General features: G+C 45.8%; 2 protein-coding genes across 3 annotated transcripts in view; one reads left to right on the top strand and one right to left on the bottom strand.

Moving 5' to 3' along the window:
- Positions 1-4,468, top strand: part of eif2ak4 (eukaryotic translation initiation factor 2 alpha kinase 4) — a 91,970-nt gene extending 87,502 nt beyond the window's left edge. For both annotated transcript variants that reach the window (XM_084310650.1, XM_084310649.1), the window contains exons 38-39: positions 584-699; positions 4,017-4,468. In XM_084310650.1, coding sequence (XP_084166776.1) covers positions 584-699; positions 4,017-4,074 — 174 coding nt within the window. In that variant the 3' untranslated portion in view covers positions 4,075-4,468. The remainder of the gene's footprint in view (positions 1-583; positions 700-4,016) is intronic.
- Positions 4,469-5,343: 875 nt separating this feature from the next.
- LOC311225757 (von Willebrand factor C and EGF domain-containing protein) overlaps positions 5,344-22,384 on the bottom strand; it is a 39,252-nt gene continuing 22,211 nt past the window's right edge. The window contains exons 6-11 of the mRNA XM_084311151.1: positions 22,134-22,355; positions 19,784-19,999; positions 18,126-18,347; positions 17,078-17,215; positions 14,073-14,251; positions 5,344-7,881 (exon numbers count right to left, since the gene is read on the bottom strand). Coding sequence (XP_084167277.1) covers positions 7,687-7,881; positions 14,073-14,251; positions 17,078-17,215; positions 18,126-18,347; positions 19,784-19,999; positions 22,134-22,355 — 1,172 coding nt within the window. The 3' untranslated portion in view covers positions 5,344-7,686. The remainder of the gene's footprint in view (positions 7,882-14,072; positions 14,252-17,077; positions 17,216-18,125; positions 18,348-19,783; positions 20,000-22,133; positions 22,356-22,384) is intronic.

The following is a 22,384-nucleotide window of genomic DNA, read 5'->3' as shown; positions in this document are numbered from 1 at the left end:
ATACTGACAGAACTGTCCTGGGGCGCAGGGAGAACATACTGACAGAACTGTCCTGGGGCACAGGGAGAACATACTGACAGAACTGTACTGGGGCACAAGGAGAACATACTGACAGAACTGTACTGGGGCACAGGGAGAACATACTGACAGAACTGTACTGGGGCACAGGGAGAACATACTGACAGAACTGTACTGGGGCACAAGGAGAATTCTTAAAATGGGTGGTATTCCCCTTTTTTAAAGGAGAAATGCATTTATTTTCAACCCAGACCTTTCATTTGGCATCGTATTGATTGATTCCTACCAAAATCATGTCAAAACTGCGTGTTTGGTTTTGCTTGAGGTCTTGCGGCTGCAATTTACTTCCAAAGAGGCATCGACTGGAATGATGCCCGATGGCAGAAGGGTAGGGTCTAAATTGAAAATGACATTGATAATCCTTTAAGTACAGATGCTGGGGGGGGTTGGGTTCACACAAGCTTCGTTTGATGTTGGCTCCTGCACACGATGGCTCTGTCTCTCGTCTCATCGTTACTGTGGTGCCCGTCGCCTGGCTCTAACTCTCTGTCTCTCCCCCCACCAGTTTGATGGCGAGGAACAGTTCAACGCTAGTGTTCAACATCTGCTGTCTCGCCTCCCTAAGCAGCGCTACCTCAAATCCATCTGTGAGGAGATCCACCGCTTCAAGATTGTTAAAAGGTGTGTGTGTGTGTGTCTGTAAAGAGAGAAACGTATGTTAAGTTTGATTGTCTATGTATGTACCGTATGTACGAGAGCAAGATTGAGCCTGTGTCCACACTGCAGGTATATAGGCCTCTTGTCTCAGCAGTGTCCCCTGCTAGAGTGGACAGGGAGAGGCCTCCTTAGCCTTTGTCCCCGAAATGTTCCAGTCCAGCCCAGAGTTGCCTTTTTATAAAAAAAATCATGAAACCCGAGGCAAACGGTGGAACACATTAAAGAGCCCCTTTTAAAAAGGCAGACTTCCTTTTTTTACGGGAGGCCGCCTCTCTCAAGTCCCCAGCCGAGCCCACAACGGCCAGGTGTGTGTGAGTGACACTCTGCGCTTCAAAAGAGGCAGCGGAGGTATAACTACCGCCTGTACAACATCAAATCCTCCTCCATGATCCCATTTCCTGAGGTGAAATCTGGGGAAGGATTATCCCCCGGTTCGGTTCCTGTGATGTGTGCATCTGAGCGGGCCGGGTGATTGGCGCGGTGCCGGGTAGGAGGTTAGTCGCATTAGGGTTCAGCTGTTTGTGTGGTTGCAGTTAGAGGGTAAGTGACTGTTCCCGGGCGCTCAGGCGGAACCCCCCCCCCTCTCTGTGTTGGGGCTCCCAGTGTTGTGGCGATAGCAGAATGCCCACAGAGAACAACCCCGCGAGGGCTTTTTGGGATCCTCTTTTTCATGAATGGGATAAGGACAAAAAAAGAAATCAAAGCCAAGCTCTCTGCCTCGGTCCTCCATCCACCCCCCCCCCCCCCTCCATTCAGAACAGTTGTTTTTCATTTCCTGTGTGCTGCATGTCTTCGTTTACCAGCGAGGGGAAAAGTGTTTACTGATAAACTAACGTCATCGGGAACCGGCTAACAATGGAGATATTCAGGGGGGTGTTTTCTTTTATCTGTTTGTTTGTTTCGGCGCTGGATGTGGAGCGCTGGCAGCGGAGGCCAGATGAGTGGGCCAAAGGGCGCCGTAGACGGCAGTCACCTGGCTTCACTGGGACCATAAAGCATCGTACCAGCAGGCCCCACAGCCACTGAGCCTTACCCCCTCGAGCCCAAACTACCGCAGGCAGTCTTTTCATGTGCGGCGCCACTTCAAAACAGGCTCCTAACCCGCCGGGTCACACCGTCTTTACCACTCTGTTTTCAAGAATGACGAGAGACAATAATCTAGCTGACAGTGGACATAAATACACAGATGAGTGTTTTGTCTACATGGAATATTAACACTTTGACTGCCGGGAGCCGTCTTTAGACGTCTTTGCTGGCCATGCTAAAGTTGCCGGGGGACGCTGTACGTCGTCTTTATATCAATATTTCAAAAATCTGCGATCGGATTCATAATGTCCCTCCGCTGGCCTGAGATACACCAGCAGGACCCACTGAGCTCTCTGGCGGTTCAGGAGCGCCATCTGGTGGCCGATCGCGCAACCGCTTAACAGGAAGCGCAGTAGAGGTTGTGCTAGATGTCCGTATTGCTTCCGGCCACTCGGGATAGGTTCCGGCACTCTAGCTCGTCACACTACATAGCGATCGATTGCCAATAACTCGATAAACAACATGATTTGGACGTATATACCATTATACAAGCTGGAGATGGACCGGGTAATAATATATCCCATAATGATAAAATTTCTACTCGACGATGATCGCCCAACGGCGCGCGGAGACTGGGGTGAGTTTCAGCGTGTAACGTTACCGTCTTCGATAATAACTGATATTATCAACATTTGACCCACATTAGATGATTGGTATAACGCTGCCCACGGAATTATAAACGCCCCCTCGCCCATCCGGTCAACATCAGATGACGTGTAGTAACTTCTAGAAGTACGTCTAGTTGGAATTTTTTATATCGTGCTGATTGCCATCAAACTGTATTTCATCATCAATATAATGCATTTGGGGCTATATATCACGTTCTGGAGAAAGCTGCAGAAAGAGATGAAAACATACTTATACATTAGACCAGGGGTTCCCAAACTTTTCAGGCCGGGGCCCAGAAAATAAGGCGTCAGAGAGCCGCGGCCCAATGCACATCGTCTGGCCTTTTTTTTTTTTTTTTTTGCCAGGCGACCGATTTTTTAAGCCAAATATCACTTCAATCCTATTAAGTTAGTTCAACTTAGTTATTCATTTATATGTGCTATTTATGAGAGGGCTAACTTGTTGCAAAATAATAATGATAATAATAATAGCCTCATTAAAATACTATTGTTGCTTCGGTTGTTTTCAGCATTTTATGTGCATAATCTGTTATTTAGTTTGAAATGTTCGTTGAAATAAGTTGATTTTTCGTTTTTGTTTATTTATTAAGTTAATATAAAACCATATAGTCACATTTTAGAATACAATAGAATAGAATTTTAGAATACAACTAGAAACACTGTCCTGGCCTGCTTCTAAGTTCAGTGACCTGACAAAAAAAATTTAAATAAAAAAATAAAAAATAAAAATAAAAAAAATGTTTTTTTTTTATTTTTTTTTATTTTTTTTTTATTTTTTTTTAATCATCTCGCGGCCCATCCGTGGCTGCTCGCGGCCCACCTTTGGGTCGCGACCCCGACTTTGGGAACCACTGCATTAGACCATACTTTACTATGAATATGTGAATGAAAAAGTTTAACGTTGCTACACAATGAACAATACATATAGGACTTTGAATGGGCCCTAATAATGGCAATGTAGCAATAGAATTTAAAAAGTTATAGCCCTGCAAAGAAGGGGACTTTCTCCATAGACAAATAGCGCTGGCAATCTATGGTATATCATTAATTTAACCTTAGGCAACCAAAGTGTTAATAGGGGCACTTCGCCTAAAAACAATGCTGGTTTAATTTGCACATTGCACATTTCTCACGCACATCCCAAAAACTAAGCGGTTTTGCACACATTCATTTAGTTAGACAGTTATCGGGAGTAAATTAATTTGAATGGCCACCAGTGATGACAGCGGGGACATTGAGTCCTTGTGTTAATTACAGCTTCATGAAATTATGTACTGTAGATGAAAAAAAATATAGCAATACCTTGTGTCATAGGGACTGCTAGTTTTATGGCCATATTCAAACTCATTTACTCTCAATAACCACAAAATAAATCTGCATTGTTTTTCGGCTAAGTGCCCCCTTTTAAGTTTGAAATACAGAACGGAAAATCCCTTTTTGATGATGTGTAGATCGGCCCCTTTCTCTCGTTGCATTGCAACAGTCACCCTAGAGCCCAGAAGGTTCCTCCCATCATGTTTTGATGAAAGACTCTTGAATATCTGTGTGTCTTGTGTGTCGTTGCAGGGTGGCTGTGCTGGTCTTGTACAGCTACAAAGATGACTACTACAGGACCCTGCTCTGAAAACCTTCCGGCGTCAGGGAGATGGTTCCAGCCGCTCCAGGCTCCATAGACTCTCTGCAGCTCATTTCAACCCCAAACAAAACCCATATCTGCCTGAACGCTGCCGGGTTTATTCCAATTACCCCCCCCCCCCCCCCCCCAAAGGCAACTGTTGAACTTTTACTGTGTTGAAAACCTACTGTACCCGTGATCAGCTGTTCGGAACTTCCTAGTATTACATGCTCCTCCCCTCACGCCAAGTAGATGAGGTCTACCAGACGTCACTGCCTTAATTTAACGGTTTGGGCCTTTTAGAAGAGAAAGGGCTTTGTTTCCACTGAAGAACATGTGTTATTTTCATATTTTTAAAAGGTGACTGGTTGGATGTCAGAAATAAATGACTATTTTCCGTCATGGATGTTCAGCGGTGTGTTTGTCCTTAACAACCTTCCATGTGGAGCTCAGTGAACAAGGGCATTCATAAACAACACTCTGCCCTTTGGACCGTGCTGAGCACCTCCACGCTTGGCTATTGAATATTGAAAGTTTCCCCATAAGCGGCTTGCGCTTATCCTTTTTATTTATTTTTTTTGCAATCGCATGGCGGTGAGTGACCACGTGGTTATTGCTCGGTTCAGGTTTGACGATGTGGTGAGTGACGGGGAAACTTCAAAGTTAGGTTGTTTTTGAGCCGTTTCAAAGAGACACAGCCGATCAAGCCGGATTACATATTTATGCTCTTTAATGGGGCGGCTTTGTAGTGCAGCGGTTCATATAATCAAGGTTCTGGGGAAAATGACCCTTATGTTGTTTTTTTTATGTTTCCGGAGAGGCTTCCTCACCTTGAAGTTTACGAGCACACTGCTGACGAGACGAGTTGAAACAAAGGCGAACACGTTCGTTCACTGGGATTATCCAGGTTTCCAGGTCCGGTCTGTGCGGCTCAGCGTTCTCCCCCCCCCCCCCCCCCCCAATGCATTTTTATGAGCCTGTTGAATATATGAGAGCGGTCCGCGTTGCCCTCTTTCGCTACCTCGCCAAAAGGGCCAAACACATCTGCTTTGGTGAACGAGATAAGGGAGTAACTACGGTAAGTGGGATAAAACGATAAGATTTGGGGGGGGGGGGGGGGCTGGGAGAAAATGTATTCCCATTAGTAGCACAAGGCAGGGAACAGATGTTCACGATCCTCCACATCTGTATTGAAAGTAAGAACCGCTGGCAGACACCATGATGTCATTTCAGACCGGGTTGCCCCCCCCCCCTGCAAGTAGAATTCACCCAGTCCACTTTGGTTCACACGTTTTATTTTTCAAAATAAGTGTAAATGTTACAGTTTCATCATCTAAGAAACATATTTACAAGGTTTGCAACAGTGAAATAAATAAGCTTGTATAGAATAAAGCGGATAGAAATGGTAAATGGTTTACAATATCTAAAATGTACAGCAGCTTTGGCTACCAAAGTTCATTTGCCAAAAGAAAAACAAAAACATCTCAAACTATAGTTTAGTATTAATAAATAAAGCTATGTGAAAAAATAAATAAGATACTCTTATGTCCTACTAATTTAAACTACTTTTTTTTCTTTTTAAACTTTTTTTCTTTACACATACAACAACAAATACCGCGTCAGCTTTTACAAAGTCTCCTCTTCACTTCATCTTAAAGCACATGATTCAAACAGACACAAATCTACGGAGTTACTTAAAAAAAAAAAAACGTCAAGATAAATTGGTCTCCACCCCAGTTTTGGCATCACAATAGTCTTTGTGTCGAGATGCCGGCATTGACGACTCCGATCCAAAGACTTTGACTATGAAACCCCAGTTTGTTTGCATAATTGCTCTTCAGATCCTATCTTTCTCTCAAAGGCTGATCAGATTGCTAAGAAGCCTGGACTTTGCTGCAACAGTATGTTCACTTGAGTGGTTTAACGTCTCCATGCGCTTAATGTCTTATCAAATCCCAGATTAGGGCCTTTTATCCCACCAAGAATCCTGCCGGGGCAAAAAATAAAATAAAAAAAACACTGGCTCCTAAGAAAAGTGCTATGTCTCTTGAACATGCTCTAATGTCGTAATGTGTACCGTTATTTACACATATTAGCAGGCTCCTTGTGAACTCCTTGCCCCCAATTCACATTTACTACATAAAGAGCTGATAACAAACCAAATGATACAACTGCATGCTTGCAGTATCTGTCCATCTTGATTGAGTATGTCACAACAGTTTTTGATTTGGGCTTGTATATGACTCGTTAAATGAAATACAGTGAGATATGAACAAAGAAAAATACATTAAGGATATGAAATTTAAATTTAAAGGTGATAACTAACTGTTGCTAACATTCAATGGGAATACAGTAGCTCCACGCAAACGGCTGTAAATGAAATTATTTAAGTGAGGCTTTTTGACGTTTTGTCTTCTCCGTAAGCTATAAAATAACATTCACTCTGAATGAATATCGATCCACTTCAACTACAAGTTGATTCTGAGGTGATTAAGTTCTACCAATGGGCTGATTTGATCTGGAAGTGCCCAGTGGCGATGAGGTTGATTTGAAAGGATGACTGCTGTTGGCTACTGTATTACAGACAGGTTGGCAGAGGCGGTGAATGATTAACACGTCTCCGCTTCTCAGAGCTATGGTTTGTTGTTGGGAGTTTTCTGAACGGAATGATACCGGCCATGTAAAGATAGAAACCACCCTAGCTATTGGGAAGAGCATCCTTCCTTGACTTGACGTCCGGAATGTTCTAGACTGACGTTTTCAAATAGTTTTACGATATGGCCACCAGGGAGACACCCATAACAAAGACGAGAGGTGGCCGAGCATAACACTATAACTAGTACAAATACTGTAGAAATATACAAAAAAGAAAAGCTAAGATGGAAACCACACGTTCTAAAGCAGGGGTTTGGGTCTGTGGGCCTGTAAAGTCTGATGACAAATGCTAGTTAGTTAAGGCTATATTGCCTTCCTTCCAATTCAATTCGATCTGACCGGAAAATCCGTTCAATTGGACCTCCTTTCTTAACGATTCCATCCATAAAACACTACAGCACTCAAGAGGACCAAGATACTCTACGATCCCTTAAGCTACAACACCAAACCCCTGTCCTAAAGCTTTTTTATATTCCTCTTATCAGCTCAAAGTTCCAGTTTGCGAGGAGGGCGATAATAAGCAATGATATAACAACGTTCACAGTCAAAAGGCTGTCTCTGGCAGAGTGGCCTCTCTTCCTCCGTGGTAAGGCGAAGCCCAAAGTGGCCGCGTCCGTTTCGACGTCCAATCCGTTCGCCGCCTCCCCATCTTCTCCTCGCTCCGCCCACTGGCCACAGTAAAGCTACAAAACGGAGTAATATAGACACTTAGCAAAAGGAACAGGAGGTCACTTGTTTCGTCTCTTGGAGAGGCCCCTCAGTTTCACTGTCACAGAGGGAGAAGGGAGGAGGTGTCCCCGAGGCGTGTAGCTAGCTACTGTACAGTGCATTGTGTAATAGTTCACCTTGGACACGTCGATAAAAGAGAGAGAGGGGGGGGGGGGGGGGGGGTTGCTGGGTAGCTCCGTTCCACAGAGTTTATTGGGGGGCTAGGTGAGGGGGCAGGGGTGGGGGGGTCAGGGGTCCTTAGCGTGGCCCCCTACCGTTGGCCATGCTCAGCTTGGCCCTCGGGATGGTCATTCTGTCCCCACAGGGAGAGCTCATCTCTGGGGAGAAGTTGATGATGCCACAGTCGTTCTTCATGCTCTGGAACTTATTCTCCTTGGAGGGCTCCATGTAGACCACCGAGTTCTTGTTCACATGCTTCTTCAGGATCACCGTCTGGGGGGGAGGGGGAGAAAGAGAAACTTGAATCCTCAGGGTTTTTAAGATTCAAATCCCCTTTCATCGCCGAGATGGATGAAAGCCTACTGGTTTGCGTTAGCTCTGTACTGCACCTAGTTAGGGGCTTTGGGGGGGGATGAATGTTCATAAAAAGTGACGAATTAGGCTTTTCGGTGCCACGTCGGTCTCATTTCATGGGGGGGTTGTAAAACGATCCGATTTTATGATCCATGTTTCCAGTTCAAAGTGTTGGGTTAAGAATTAAGTGTAGACTAAACTACATTAGTTCTCACTTTATGGTGCCCATGAGCCCGAACTGTAGCAGGAGCTGGAAGATCAAGGGAAACTCCTCCTGACCCACCCGCAGATTAACAATGCCCATGTGGCACCCTGCTGTGTGTGTGTGTGTGTGGCAGGGTTGGGATCAATAGAGGCCTCGCACAGAATGTTTGTGTCATTCTCTTTCCTCCAGCATGGCTGCCTGTAACATAGCAACCATTGTTTTGTACATGGCAATGGAAGACACAACAGTTGCCATCTGCAAAACAACAGCTGCTGTGTGTGTTGATATACAGTATGAGAAATATATCAACAAAGGGCGGCTGGGTGGCACAGCGGACATTGCGCTTGTCACCAACGCACGAGACACCGGTATCGAATCCGTCTGTCGGCGTTGCCTCCGGCTTGGGCCGGCCGTCATACTAACTCAATTGGCAGAGTTAGCGGGTGGGAAGTCGATGGGTGGTAATCTGGACGTTGTAAACAGCGACTCCTACAGGTCGGTTGGGGCGCCTGCACAGCAGAGAGAGGAAAATGGCGGGGCAGTGTGAGCCTCCTACATGTTACTCCTCGCCAAATGAGAGTCCGCGCTGGCAGGTGAAAAGATGCGACTGGCTGCCTACACATGTATCGGAGGGGACATGCGATGGGCTTCTATCCTCCCTACGACCGGCCAGTGGGGGGAACATGCGAGCAACGTTCAAGACAGGGGAGGGGAGAATTGGCACGGCAATTGGGATGGGAGAAAAATAGTGGATAAAGTGGATACAAAAAAAGAGAAATATATCAACAAAAACATAATCATTCAGTGTTATTACTGGGATCTTGTAAACAAGTCACAGTAGAATATGAATTAGGGAAGACTTTTTTGATTACAGGAAATATTTGCCTCTAGGATGGAACCCAGGTATGTAATTTCATCTTTCCTTGTGACAATATTGTCACCCACTGTAACAGAGTGGCCTTGCTGAGTTTGCTATTTGATCCAAAGAGAATGGATTCCGTTTCACCCAGGTGTAATGATAATTTGTTATCAGCGAGCCAGGTGCAGATTCTGCCGAGCTCAGAGCTGAGGGCTTTTTTCATCCTGCAACTTGTCCCTGTCGGAGACCAGCAGGGCTGAGTCGTCCGCGGACAGGAACAAGTTGCAATCACAAGCTGATGACATGTTATTTGCATAAATTAGGAACAGTAAAGGTCCTAGTATGCTTCCTTGTGGAACACCACAGCTCACTGGGAGGGGGGGGGGGGGGGGGGGCAGTGCACTGATGAACTATCAAAACCAGAGAACTACACAGAATTCAGTGCAAGGCCTCTATTGAGTGACTTCAGGAAGTGTGTTTTCTTTCAAATGCAAATATTTTGGCATGACAAGGTTGCACTATCCAACCTATAGTCTATTTGCCATCCCATAGAGCCCCATTGTGAACCCGGAAATTTCAGAACCATCAAAGTTTTATGATGGATATGGATAGTACGGATCCCCAGCACTCAGAAACTGCCGGATGCTAAGTTGTAAATGTTGGGCAACTTTTTTTATTTGCATAATTAGCAAACATTTGCATAATCGCCTAAATGGCCAAATCTCAGAAACTACTTGATCAATTTCAACAATGTTGGAGTTGTTTTGTGGGTTATTCGGGATACTGAATCCAGTTATTATACTTAAGAGAAGAAAAAAGTTTCAAAATTGCAATATTTACTGGAATTTACCAAATTTTGGTGCCATTTTTTATGAATTTTCTGTTTATAAATGTTTCAGAAGATGCCAAATTTATAGATAATTTTCATGGAATGTTCAATTGTAAACAGAATGATAATAATAATAATAACTTTAATTTGTAGAGCGCCTAATAGACCACTACACTTCCGCGTTACATTGAAATCGGGGAGGAGATTGCGGGGAGAGCAAATTAATGAATGTGGATGAGAGCCGTGATGTAAGTGGTTGCATGACGCCACGCACACCCGCCCTGGACTGTTCCATCAGAGGGGCGAGCTTCGGTGGCCAGTGTCCTTTCAGCCGAACAGGATAATGAAACAATGATCCCACTAAATGGCCAGACGCGTCTTATGGCGACATCTACAATTACCTCATTGACTCTCCAGGTAGACTAATGTTTATATTTAAGTGCAGTGGTCTGTAGCCACTCACACTACCACCGAAGCTCCCCCCTCTGATGGAACAGTCCAGGGCGGGTGTGCGTGGCGTCACAATCCGTGGGCAATCTGCGCATGTGCATGGGGAATAGGTGCTTAAAAATGGGCTTTTTCTCTGCCGATTTAGTTCTGATCGATTAGGAATGGGTCGTGCCGTGTTCAGGAGATTCAGGCGCATACAAGTCTATTCGATCATGTCTCCAGCACCCCCACAGCCGTAGCTGCAATCACTTACATCACGGCTCTCATCCACATTCATTTGCTCACCCCGCTATCTCCGCCCCGATTTCAGAATCCCGGAAGACTATTGTTGATGAGTTGTTATCAAGAGCTGGCTACAATCCAGGAACAAAGATACAATGGTAAACCACTATCCATATCTTCCTCATTCCTGGTTGTGTCTGTGTGAAATCACTCCCCAAACAGGTTCAAATGTTCTCCAGGTCATGTCCTACAAAGTATCCTCTATACAGTCTGCCCCATTGTTCTGACCAGGATTATTACGTTCCTTTTGGCCTCCTTGCTGACGTGGACGAGAAACCCATCTATAGGCCTAGTTATCAAATTCTTGGTTTGCAATGGTTTTGCACCTTGTGGGTAAATAAAAACCCAGTTTTCATCTACAACTCCTGTTTCCTCATTGTCTAACTGCTTGGTCCCTAACAAGGAGAAATGGGCATTCTAAACACTCTGTGCAAGGCCTCTATTAGGCGGTAAATTGTTCTTTGTTTTCACAATGTGTGCCCTCTATCGTATCGAGATACATATTCCATGTGTATGGAATAACACTCACCTTTAACATTCACTTTAAACACTTTTTAACACTACACCATATTGTATCTATTTATTAGTAAAAGATTTGCACTACCTCTCTAACTCATCTTTGCATTTGTTTGCATTGTGTACTTGTACTAGTTTGTATATTTTGTATAGTGTTTGGTCTTTATTTTTTTTACTTTTTTACTGTCTGAAGCACAATCTCAGGGGGCTCATACAGAACCAAGCATTTCACTGTAATGTACATTGTTGACAGAATTCGGCTATAGGGCGACAATAATGTGGTCAAGAGGCATGGTTTCTATCTTGAGCCTTAACTCGCATGGTTTATTTATTCACATGGCAGAGCAGCGGTTCTACAGTTCTCCTCTCACTGAGAGGCTAGGGGAAAGAGAAAGAATGGGAGGAGACATCTCTATTTATACTCGCCACCTGGTGGTGTTCCTGAGTGTCTCCGCCTAGAGCGCCCTCTAGTGGAAACAGTTATATATGCAGTTAGACAGTTACTAACAATCCTACACAGAACCTCTGCCTTCAACATACATGTACCTTATATGTGACAAATAAGCTGGTCAGGAAGGCCAGTAACATGGTGGGAGTGGAGCTAGACTCTTCCTCTGAGAGAGGAAGAGCCTTGCTAAGCTCCACGCCATCATGGACAACCCCTCCCACACGCTATACACAGACTTGGCTGATAGAAGGAGCATGTTCAGTGTTAGACTAAGACTCCCTAGATGCAACACTGAACGGCACAGGAAGTCCTTAATTCCAACAACCATCAGAGTATACAACGCATCACTGTGCCTCACTGCCTCATCACAGAGTGACAGTACAAACTCTGGTAATCTTCCTGGACTTTTGACTTCTTATTTTTACATATACACTTAACATTTTTATTAAAAAAATTCTACATTTATTACTGTACATTTTACTGTATATTTTTGGCTGTATATTTTAGAATGTATATATTTTAGAATGTATATCCCGGACTGTATTTTTATTGTTATTTGTAATTTTTGACTACCTAAACTTTATGCAACATAGGGGAGGAACAAACATAGCTTGTATAGCAGCCTTCTAAACTCTAATTTGAAAATTACCTTGAAGAAAAGGTTTTCTGCCAGTGAAGTTTTGTCACAGATATTTGACTGTGAAAGTGACATAGGAGAGAATGAGGCGTCCTCCTCTGATGAGAATGAGACCCTTAGTGCAGATACTCCTGTTGTCTCTCAACCACAAGCAGACACGTTACTTTCCAAAAAAAGAAAGTTATCATGGGCCCACTCCCCACTTGAACAACATAATATATATTATGTATGTATAATTGAGTGGGTGGGGGGGAGTAGGGGTAATGTTTTATTTAAATGGTTATTTAGGTAATCAACAAAGTAACATGAAGCACCTGAAACATACATTTTGGTAACACTTTTGATTATGATCATTTTCTGGAGGTTTAAACTGCTGGGGTAAAAATGTCCCCAGGGATAAAGAGTGTAAAGTCAATTTGACGATAACAGGAGGGTTAACAAAACCATTTCAAATCATTTTAGCCCTGCTAGATAGAGGTAGCAAATAACTCTAAGGATGGCAATAATAATAATAAAACATGTTATTTGTATAAATTCCATACAAGAATTGCAGCCCAAAGTGCTTCACAGCAGAAAATACACTAGAATACATCAAATGAGCATAAAATAGACAGAATAAATGCAATGCAGAAAATAAAAATACAAGATGATAGAAGTAGATGATTGTAGTGTTCTTGGGGGCATGTAGTTGACAAGAAAATTGCCAATATAGCTTGGTCTGGTTCCATTTAGGGCTTTGTACATAAGGAGGAGGACCTTCAAATCAATTCTAAATGTTACCGGAAGCCAGTGTAAGCTGAGAGTTGAATAAGTTGAAGTATTTTCTTCAGTCGGCTTGGAATAAAGGCATGGATCCGTTTTTCAGCATCCTTTTGATTTATAAATGGTTGTACTTTAGCTTTGTTTCTAAGGTATGTTTTTGTCACCTTGTTAATGTGGGACTGAGTCTATGATAACCAAGACCTCTAAGCAAGGAGTAAGTTTCCCCATAATATTATTCAGCAGAATTTCTCTTGAAATAGAAATTTGGTAAATTCCAGTAAATATTGCAATTCCGAAACTCTTGAGTATCATAAATGGATTCAGCATCCCGAATAACCCCCAAAACCACTCCAACATTGTTGAAATTGATCAAGTAGTTTCTGAGATTTGTCCATTTAGGTGATTATGCAAATGTGGCTAATTATGCAAATAAAAAAAGTTTCCCAACATGTACAACTTAGCATCCGGCAGTTTCTAAGTGCTGGTGACCCATACTATCCATATCTATCATAAAAGTTTGGTGGAGGGCGGTCAGGTGGCGTAGCGGAGATTGCGTTCGTCACCAACACCGGAGACGCTGGATTCGCCTGTTAGAATCCAGCTCACAGCTCCGGCGTTGTCACCAGCTTGGCTGGCCGTTCACACTAATACAATTGGCTGTATTAGAGGGTGGGAAAGCTGGCGGGGTGGGTCCGGGTCGTTGTAAACAGCGACTCCTACAGTTCGGTCGGGGCGCCTGCTCAGCGCGGATAGGATCTAAGGGGGCTAGTGTGATCCTTCCACACGTTACACCCTCTCAGTGAGAGTCCGCGCTGCCAGGTGAAAAGACGGAGGAAGCACGTGATAGCCTCCACTCTCCCAGACCGACTGTGGGGGGTAAGTGCGCAGCGACCAGGAAGGGGATTGGGAATTGGCATAACGACTAACATTGGGATGGGAGAAAATCGGAGGAAAAAGGAGAGGGAAAAAAAATTAAAAAAAGAAAAAAAAAATTGGTGGTTCCAAAATTTCCGGGTTCATTGTGTTGGCAAATAGACTACTATTGACAAGTGAATGACAATAGATGTTCTATCATCAACAAGTAAACAGCTATTTCTAGCCATTTTACAAATGACCTCTGACCTTCTTGGGGGCACTGTAGCAGGACATCTGCACCCACTTCTTCTTCTTGTTGATGAGCAGCGCCACAACGAGGAAGATGACGATAGCCAAGAGGAGACCTGCCAGTATCCAGGCTGCTGATTGGTAGATGAGGGCCATCTCTGTCTGGCTGGGGTAGTTCTCTCCCAGGCCTGGCCCGTCTGTGAATCCAATTAGAAAGCATAAATACCGGGTCTCCCTGACCACCAAGAAAATCTCAATATTTCCATGACTGTGTCTTGCACCATCTAATCAATCGAAATGAGAAGCAGCTTTATGTCCTAGCTTAGTGTTTGGCAGAGTGCCCAGCGTAATGTGTCACACATAATCCCAGAGATGAATCCTGGGAGTCCCCAGGGCTGGTATTGTTTTAGCCATATTGATTTATTGCTATTTCTGCACCCTCTGAGTATGTTGAGGGGGCGTAGCCCTCTGTTCCTTGAAAGGAGATGTCAAGTTAGTATAATAATAAATGAATGCTTTCAAATGTAAACAAATTCATGAGCCCAGTGTGATCGGGTGCTATAGGAGTTTAACTGTGCTAGCAGGTGATGCATACATTTTCACACTTGTTGTGGATGTTTTAGAACTACTAAAATTACCAAAATTGTAGCAAACTACAGTAGTTTCATTACTTGTTTGTGAGCTAGCTAGCTGATACCAGTTTAAAAGAAAGTAAAAAAAAGAAAAAAAGGGAATATTGGAAAGGTATAAGGAGGAGGGTGAACATGATGTTTGGCATTAACACTTTGAGTGCCACGCCGGGTTTTCCTTTTTACCCCCTGAATGCCACCATCGGCGCCAATGTTAACGTTAATATCGCCTAATCTATGTTTTAAATTATGGCTATGTGTCTAATCTGCCCATCGCATTATCAAAGACTATTTTCCAGTCAGTGCTGTCGAGGCAGATTGGTTTTTTATCGCGTCATTTCCGTTTTAGAGCATTTAGAAAAGCACCCGTTTGGAGATAAAAAACAGCCCAATCTGGACCATTCTATGAAAATCGTCTTTTACTGGAATATTCCACAACGTTGATATTCGTCGGCCATTTTATGAATCGTTTTCAAATAAACGCTAGATGATCAATATTATACGTGCACGCAAGCACATTCGGGCCGCGCACGGATAATCGGCGCGTTGATTTCCTCTTGGACTTTTACAGTGAAACCGAAAGAGCCCATTTCACAAAACAGCTTATAACTTCATCAAAATTAGTCTGATTATCCTAACACTGATAACATAGAGTCCAGATGGTATCCAACTGGTATATTCCAATTCCTGATCACCATTCGAAAAAATCGATAAGTGTATAGATCCAACGCGATACAGTAGAACTCCATGATCAGCGGGGCTCAGAGACTCCAGAATGAACTGTGGTAACCCCGGCTGGATCAGTGGACTGGAAAATGTGGAGTACCGGATTTTTTTCCCCATCCATTTTCATTGAGTCCATTCCAAAATCCCTTATGTCATCTGAAAGACTATAGGGGGCGCTTTTTTCCACATATGCTCTCCGGCGGAGCTCGTGTATACTCGGGTAGGCTCACGTGATGCAATATGATTTCAGATAGCTAAAAAAATAAATAATAATAATTCCGAGAAATCTTGTGAGTGGCTTTCAACCACATAAAAATAAACCAGAGATATCTCGTGTGTGGCAGTTAAAGTGTTAAAAGGAATATATTATATAGAATATGTATTGACTGGTCAGACTCATGTGTGTCTTGTTGAGATGTCGGGGGAATGTGGGAAGCGGAGCTGTGTTGCATGTTGTTGTGTAGCGGTTGATGGTCGGGGTGTGGGGAATGGAAGTTCACAGGCATGGCTTCTTTCATCCCCCTTTTCGGACCATTGGGTGGTGTCTGTTGTTGCTGTTGTCTATTGTTTTGTGGTGGTTGTTGTGCTGTTTTGTGGTTGTCTTGTATTGTATAGGTTGTATAGGTTTGAAATGAATAAATGAAACTGAAACTGATACTTGTTTAGTTTAGTTTAGGAATAGGGGGCAGGTAACCGGCTTGGCTGGTTGTTCATACTAACACAATTGGCAGTATTAGGGGGTGGGAAAGCCGGTGGGTGGGGATTGGACGTTGTGGACAGCGACTCCTACAGGTCTGTACAGCAGAATCAGGAAGTATCGGGGGCAGCGTGAGCCTCCCACGTGTTACTCCTCGCCACTGAGAGATCGCGCTGTTCAGGTGAAAAGATGCGACGGCTGCCTCCTCGTGTACTGGAGGGGACACGTGATGCAAGGCTTGGTCCTCACTGCAGCCGACCAGTGGGAGGCATAGTCTAGCAACGTTCGAGACAGGGGAGGGGAGAATTGAAGGGAGAATTGGCGAGGCGAAATTTGGATGGGAGTTAAATAGAAAAAATAAGGAGAAAAAGTGGATACAAAAAAAACTGTATGCTTGTATTGCTTCCATGTGGCAAATAAAAACTCTGAATCTGATATCCTTTACAACTACTGTACTGACAAGTGACAGACTGACTGATGGGCCAATCAGCCCAATCCATGTATATTACAATATGCAATATCAAAGGAAGCAGATTGTACATCTGAAATGGCTTGATTTTGTTGATATCCAGGGGGATAGACATCAAAGGGCTTTAGTCATCATTTTCACGACAACAACAGTTCTAACATTTTGGGTAATACATTTTTGGGTGGGCGAGGCAGAACGGTCATCCGGTAATCAGAAGGTTCGATTCCAGCTCCTCCCAGGCAGCAGGTTGAAGTGTCCACTGTGTCCCTGAGCAAGACACTTAACACTTAACTGCTCCCAGACGAGGCAGGTCGGCACCTCTCCTCTGCCATCGGTGTGTGGATGTGTGAGTGAATGGATGAATGTGAGGCATAAGCTGTAAAGCGCTTTGGATAAAAGTTCCCATTCATTTTCCATTAGAGGGAGGGTATGGGGATGTGTGGGGGGGGGGGGGGGGGGGGGCGGGGGGTTGACTAAGGAAGTAAGAGGAGAAGGTTCCTACCCGTAGCAGCGATGACAGGGGGAGCCGTGGCAGTGGTGACCCAGACGGTACTCTCCAGTATCCTGGTGGTGGTGATGGTGCCGCTGGTCTCGGCGGCCTTGGTGGACACCGTCATCGGCACTGACGTGGTGGTCATTTCTGCAAACAATATAAAAAAAAAAAAACATCCGTCACTCATGTGTGACTTATGTGATGCAGAAAAGTATGAATAGTAGACATGATTGAACTGGTGATGAGCTGGTGTTTATCGGCTCTGGTCCCCTCGACCTTTGTAGTTACGTTAAAAAGTAGGTTTTCCCAATGGGCAAGAGAATCAAAACAAAGGCCAGATGAAACGGGCTACGCATCAGGGGGAACAATGGCGGCCTGTGCCGCGGCGGCGCTGTGGCTTCCCTCTATAGGAAAAGCTGACATGGAGCTTTGCCTTCCTGTGCCGCCGTGGCCGCTGGAGAGAGAGAGTGAGGGAGCGGCGCGGGCCGAGTCAGCCGGAGACAGGAAACACGTGTGAATGTGCGGATGCTCCGGGAATGTTTTCACTCCCGAGTGGACCGTGTGTGTGTGTGTCACATGGAATGTTGCTGCGAGGGACTGTGTTTGCCCACGGAGCGCCAGAGTGGCTGGCTCTAATGATGCTGAGCACACACACACACACACACACACACATATGCATATACACACACACTGAAACCACTGAAAACCAACGTTTCCTCTAGCTACAACCTTTTGCTAGATACATCACACGTAGCCTTCGGAATCATAATTTCCCCCAACGACAGACCGTGCCTTGTCCCGGCAGTACAACTTGTTTTCAATGCGTAATAAATATGCAAGTTTTCCCACAGCTTTCATATTCCGTCTAATTAGCATATACAGCTGTTCTGCGTTTTTTTTTTCTGTCTAAATGTTGCCAAACTCATTGGACACATGCAGAGCCAATTAGTCGTGCATCAAAGGGCACTTAAGGCACAGATGCTCCACTAAAGTGGTTTGCCTTCGACCCCAGGACCACACCACGCAAGGCTGCATCCGATTACCAAGGCACACTCACCCAGACAGTGCGGGCAGCACTGGCCCTTGCGCAGGACGGGCACCCGGCAGTTGGCAGCCGGGCAGCGTTGCGAGAAGCACTGGATGGTGCCGTTGCTGCAGGTGCAGCTGGTGCAGGCGTTGGCCTTCCAGGAGTCTCCTGCCAGCAGGACGTCTCCATCGCTGGTGATGCAGTACTCCTGCTGGCTGCTGTTCACCGGCAGCAACGAGCTCAGCTTATCCTCTGTGGCAGGAAAGGAAACGGTTAAGGACATTTAGGGACAGGTCGAGGGGGGTGGGGGGAGGGGGTGTACAAGGCTCTATTCTGGCCCAGGTTGGGACCGGGCAGTGGTGCTAGATTAGATCTGTGGCTGTGGGCTCGTCTCACGCTAAGCTTGTAAAGCGAGTACTAAAGGTTAACAGTAAGCGGACAGCCACATGGCTCCTGCTGTTATTCCTGCAGTATAACATCTTAATCCATGGCGGTTATTGGGCCTGTGGGGCTGCGACGTTGGAGATAAGACGCTCTACTGTATGTTAAACACAAACACAAGTCATAGTGAATGGCGGGAGCCGTGGCGGGTGTCTCCCCTCAGACGCCCCACGGGCCTGAAGATCAATGGCCTTCGCGTGACCACAGCCGTAGTTAGAGTGCACTGCACACACAGCTCCACTACTGTACTCATACATCATAGGGCCTGTCATTCAGATGTGTGTTATTCCCACATTCCAGGCGGCCAGGCCCATACATATATCAAAGGCAATCTGCTTGTGTGCGTGGGGGGGAGGGGGGGGAGATGCAGTGATAAGGTGCCCCGCCGTTCCCAAGGAGGCTTCGCGCTTCTCTGGAGCGGTCATGCATTTCTGATTTGTGGGGCTCATGCTTGGGAGTGCTGTACGATGTGTAATTTGTAAGTGTGTGTGTGTGTGTGTGTGTGTGTGTGCGTGTGTGTGTGTGTGTGTGTGTTTTGATGCACTTGTAAAATAAATGTCCATCTGAAGGTGAAATAGTATTTGTGCAGTACACATTACGCATTCCTAGTGTTTGTTTTAACCTGTTTCATATACCAGATGTGTGCAGTTGATCACAACTCAGATAGTGTTAAAGTAAGCTCTATCAATCACAGATAAATATACTGGGTTGACATTGAAATAGACACACTGATTGTATTGAACACCCTTATCTATTACCCCAAGCAGGTTCAAACAAATACTATTTTGTTTGGCTGGTGTGTGTGGTTGTGTGAAGGCCTACACATCTATGTGTAAGAGTGTCCTTGTGGCTAAAAAGTCCCACTCTTGTCCTCATCCTGCAGGGACAGAGAGAGAGAGAGAGTTGGCTCGAGCCGGGCTCTGGGATGGACCGGTGGGTTGAGGGCAGTCCACATGTGCTGCTGCCTGAAGGATCCCTGTGTAAAGACAACCGGTCTGGGCCGGTCTGTTTATGAGCCCGTGTGCCTGACATAAAACTGTCCAGTGTGTGCAACACACAAGACCCTCCACAGCCCCATGCTGATCCCAGGCGGTTTTATCCTCCTCCGCCCCGGTGACCGCTGCCGGCCAGCCACACTGGCAGCCCCTCCTCCTGGAGTTATTCCTGGACCGTAATGCGTTTGATATGATCTGAAATTACCCCTGTCAGAGAGAAATACAGTACAGAGAGAGGGGGGGGGGGGTTACCTGGGCAGACATGGCAACAGGTGTCCTTGCTCCTGGTCGGCGCCTGGCAGAGAGCAGGAGGACAGACTTCGGTGTCGCACAGGACGCGTCCCTTCCGGCAGGTGCAGCGTGTGCACTCGTCCAGGTTCCACGTCTCGCCCTCCACGTAGAGTTCCCCCCCGGGGGCCCTGCACACGACCAGATCCATGCCCTCTGGCTGCCCACTGCCAGACTCATCTACAGGAGAACAGGATAGAAAAGAACACAAAAGGAGTTGGAATAGAACAGTGTTATGGTTATATTGGTTATACATGTGATTATATCTTTATGGTCACACAGCCTGGTTAGATCTGTCTTATTACAATGGAAATTCACACGCCTTCAAAACCATTCCCAAGCCATAATGACTAGAATGGTTGAGATGTTCAACGAGATAGCAATAAAAGAAAAATAAACCAACAACCCAAGAGGGAACATGGCTATGAGCGTTGAAAGGCCCGGGATGCGTGAGAGACCTCTATCTGTTAAACGAAGCCTGAAGGGCAGTGAAGGGCCGGCGTCCAGGTCGTGTTTTGACACTAATTCGGCGAAGGAAAACACTGTAGTGTCCAACAGAGATGTAGACATCTGTAACAAGTTAGCCTGTTGTCCCCCTGCGACTGCATAACTGTGTGTGTGTGTGTGTGTGTGTGTGTGTGTGTGTGTGTGTGTGTGTGTGTGTGTGTGTGTGTGTGTGTGTGTGTGTGTGTGTGTGTGTGTGTGTGTGTGTGTGTGTGTGTGTGTGTGTGTGTGTGTGTGTGTGTGTGTGTGTGTGTGTGTGTGTGTGTGTGTGTGTGTGTGTGTGTGTGTGTGTGTGTGTGTGTGTGTGTGTGTGTGTGTGTGTGTGTGTGTGTGTGTGCGTGCGTGCGTGCGTGCGTGCGTGCGTGCGTGCGTGCGTGCGTGCGTGCGTGCGTGCGTGCGTGCGTGCGTGCGTGCGTGCGTGCGTGCGTGCGTGCGTGCGTGCGTGCGTGTGTGTGTGTATATAGCAGCTACTGAAAGTTGCAGACACTTCTTTCACTCTAAATACTCAATATTTGAACAGCCGACTGAGTCACTCCTCCGTAAATATCCCTTGTGAGTCGGAGGGGTGTGGATCAGGGTGCACTCTGTTTTATTTTTCCGTGAGAAACAGAGAGAGAGAGAGTGTGTGTGTGTGTGTGTCCGTGCGCGTGCATGCGTGTGTGTGTGTGTGTGTGTGTGTGTGTGTGTGTGTGTGTGTTAGGAGTCTTGAGTCTTGAGTCTGTGGCCTCCGGCCGGCTAATGGACCAAGCGAGGCCCCTAGGTGGATGAGACTGTGTACTGTGTATTACCAGAGTGTGTGTGTGTGTGTGTGTGTGTGTATGTGCGTGCGCACGCCTGTGTATGGGTGTTTATTCTGTGTAAGTCACAAGTATAACTTTGTGTTTGTGTGTGCCTGTGTATGGGTGTTTATTCTGTGTAAGTCACAAGTATAACTTTATGTGTTTGTGTATGAGAGAGAGGTGTGTATATGTGTGTGTGTGTGTGTGTGTGTGTGTGTGTGTGTGTGTGTGTGTGTGTGTGTGTGTGTGTGTGTGTGTGTGTGTGTGTGTGTGTGTGTGTGTGTGTGTGTGTGTGTGTGTGTGTGTGTGTGTGTGTGTGAGAGCGAGTGAGCGAGCGAGATAGTATGGTTGTGTGTCTATGTCTGAGTCTATGAAGACGCATCTCAACAAAGCAAGAGGTGCTTTCAGCCAACTTCGCAACATCTGGAAGTCTAAACAATATAGCCTTAAAACCAAACTCAGGCTCTACAACAGCAATGTTAAGTCTGTCCTGCTATATGGCTCTGAGTGCTGGAGAGTAACAAAACAGGATATGAGAAAGGTTGACGTCTTCCACAATAGCTGCTTACGTAGGATCTGCAACATCTTTTGGCCAAATAGAATCTCGAATGAGGAACTTTATAAGAACACAGGCGGCTTGCATATGTCCCTTGAGATAAGGAGACGGAGGTTAAGATGGCTCGGCCATGTATTGACGATGCCCAATGAAAGGTTACCCAAAGTTGCCTTGAGATGGACCCCAGTTGGGAAGAGAAAGAGGGGTAGACCAAAGAACACCTGGTGAAGGACAGTGATGATGGAGCTGAAGGAGATGGGTCTTTCCTGGGCCGAAGCGCAGGCCAAAGCACGAGACAGGATTCAGTGGCAGTGTATGATTGCGGCCTTATGCCCCAACCGGGACGAAGAGGATAAGTAAGTAAAAGTAAAAGTAAGTAAGTGACTATGTCTGTCTACCTACAGTGTTAGTTGTGCGTATGAGAGAATGTGTGTGTGTGTGTGTGTGTGTGTGTGTGTGTGTGTGTGGGTCTTACCTTCACAGGTGGGGCAGCACTGGTCTGGCCTGACCACGGGGTGTGAGCAGCTGGGCACGGGGCAGGATATGAGGACACACATCTCCCGTCCGCCGTGGCAGTAACAGTCTCGGCAGCCGTCGTGCCAACTCTCGCCCTCCTCGTAGTGGTGCCCGTTGGACGTGAGGCAGTAGCTCGGCGCCAGGGCCGGAGCGGTGGTGGTGGTTGGCAAATGGCCGCTCTCTGAGAAGCACAAACGTGACGGACACAGA

The sequence above is a fragment of the Notolepis coatsorum genome (genome assembly GCF_963971535.1).
Source record: "Notolepis coatsorum genome assembly, chromosome: 3".
NCBI lineage: Eukaryota > Metazoa > Chordata > Actinopteri > Aulopiformes > Paralepididae > Notolepis > Notolepis coatsorum.
Note: the sequence above shows the minus strand (reverse complement) of the source record. Positions and strands in the feature narration are given on the sequence as shown.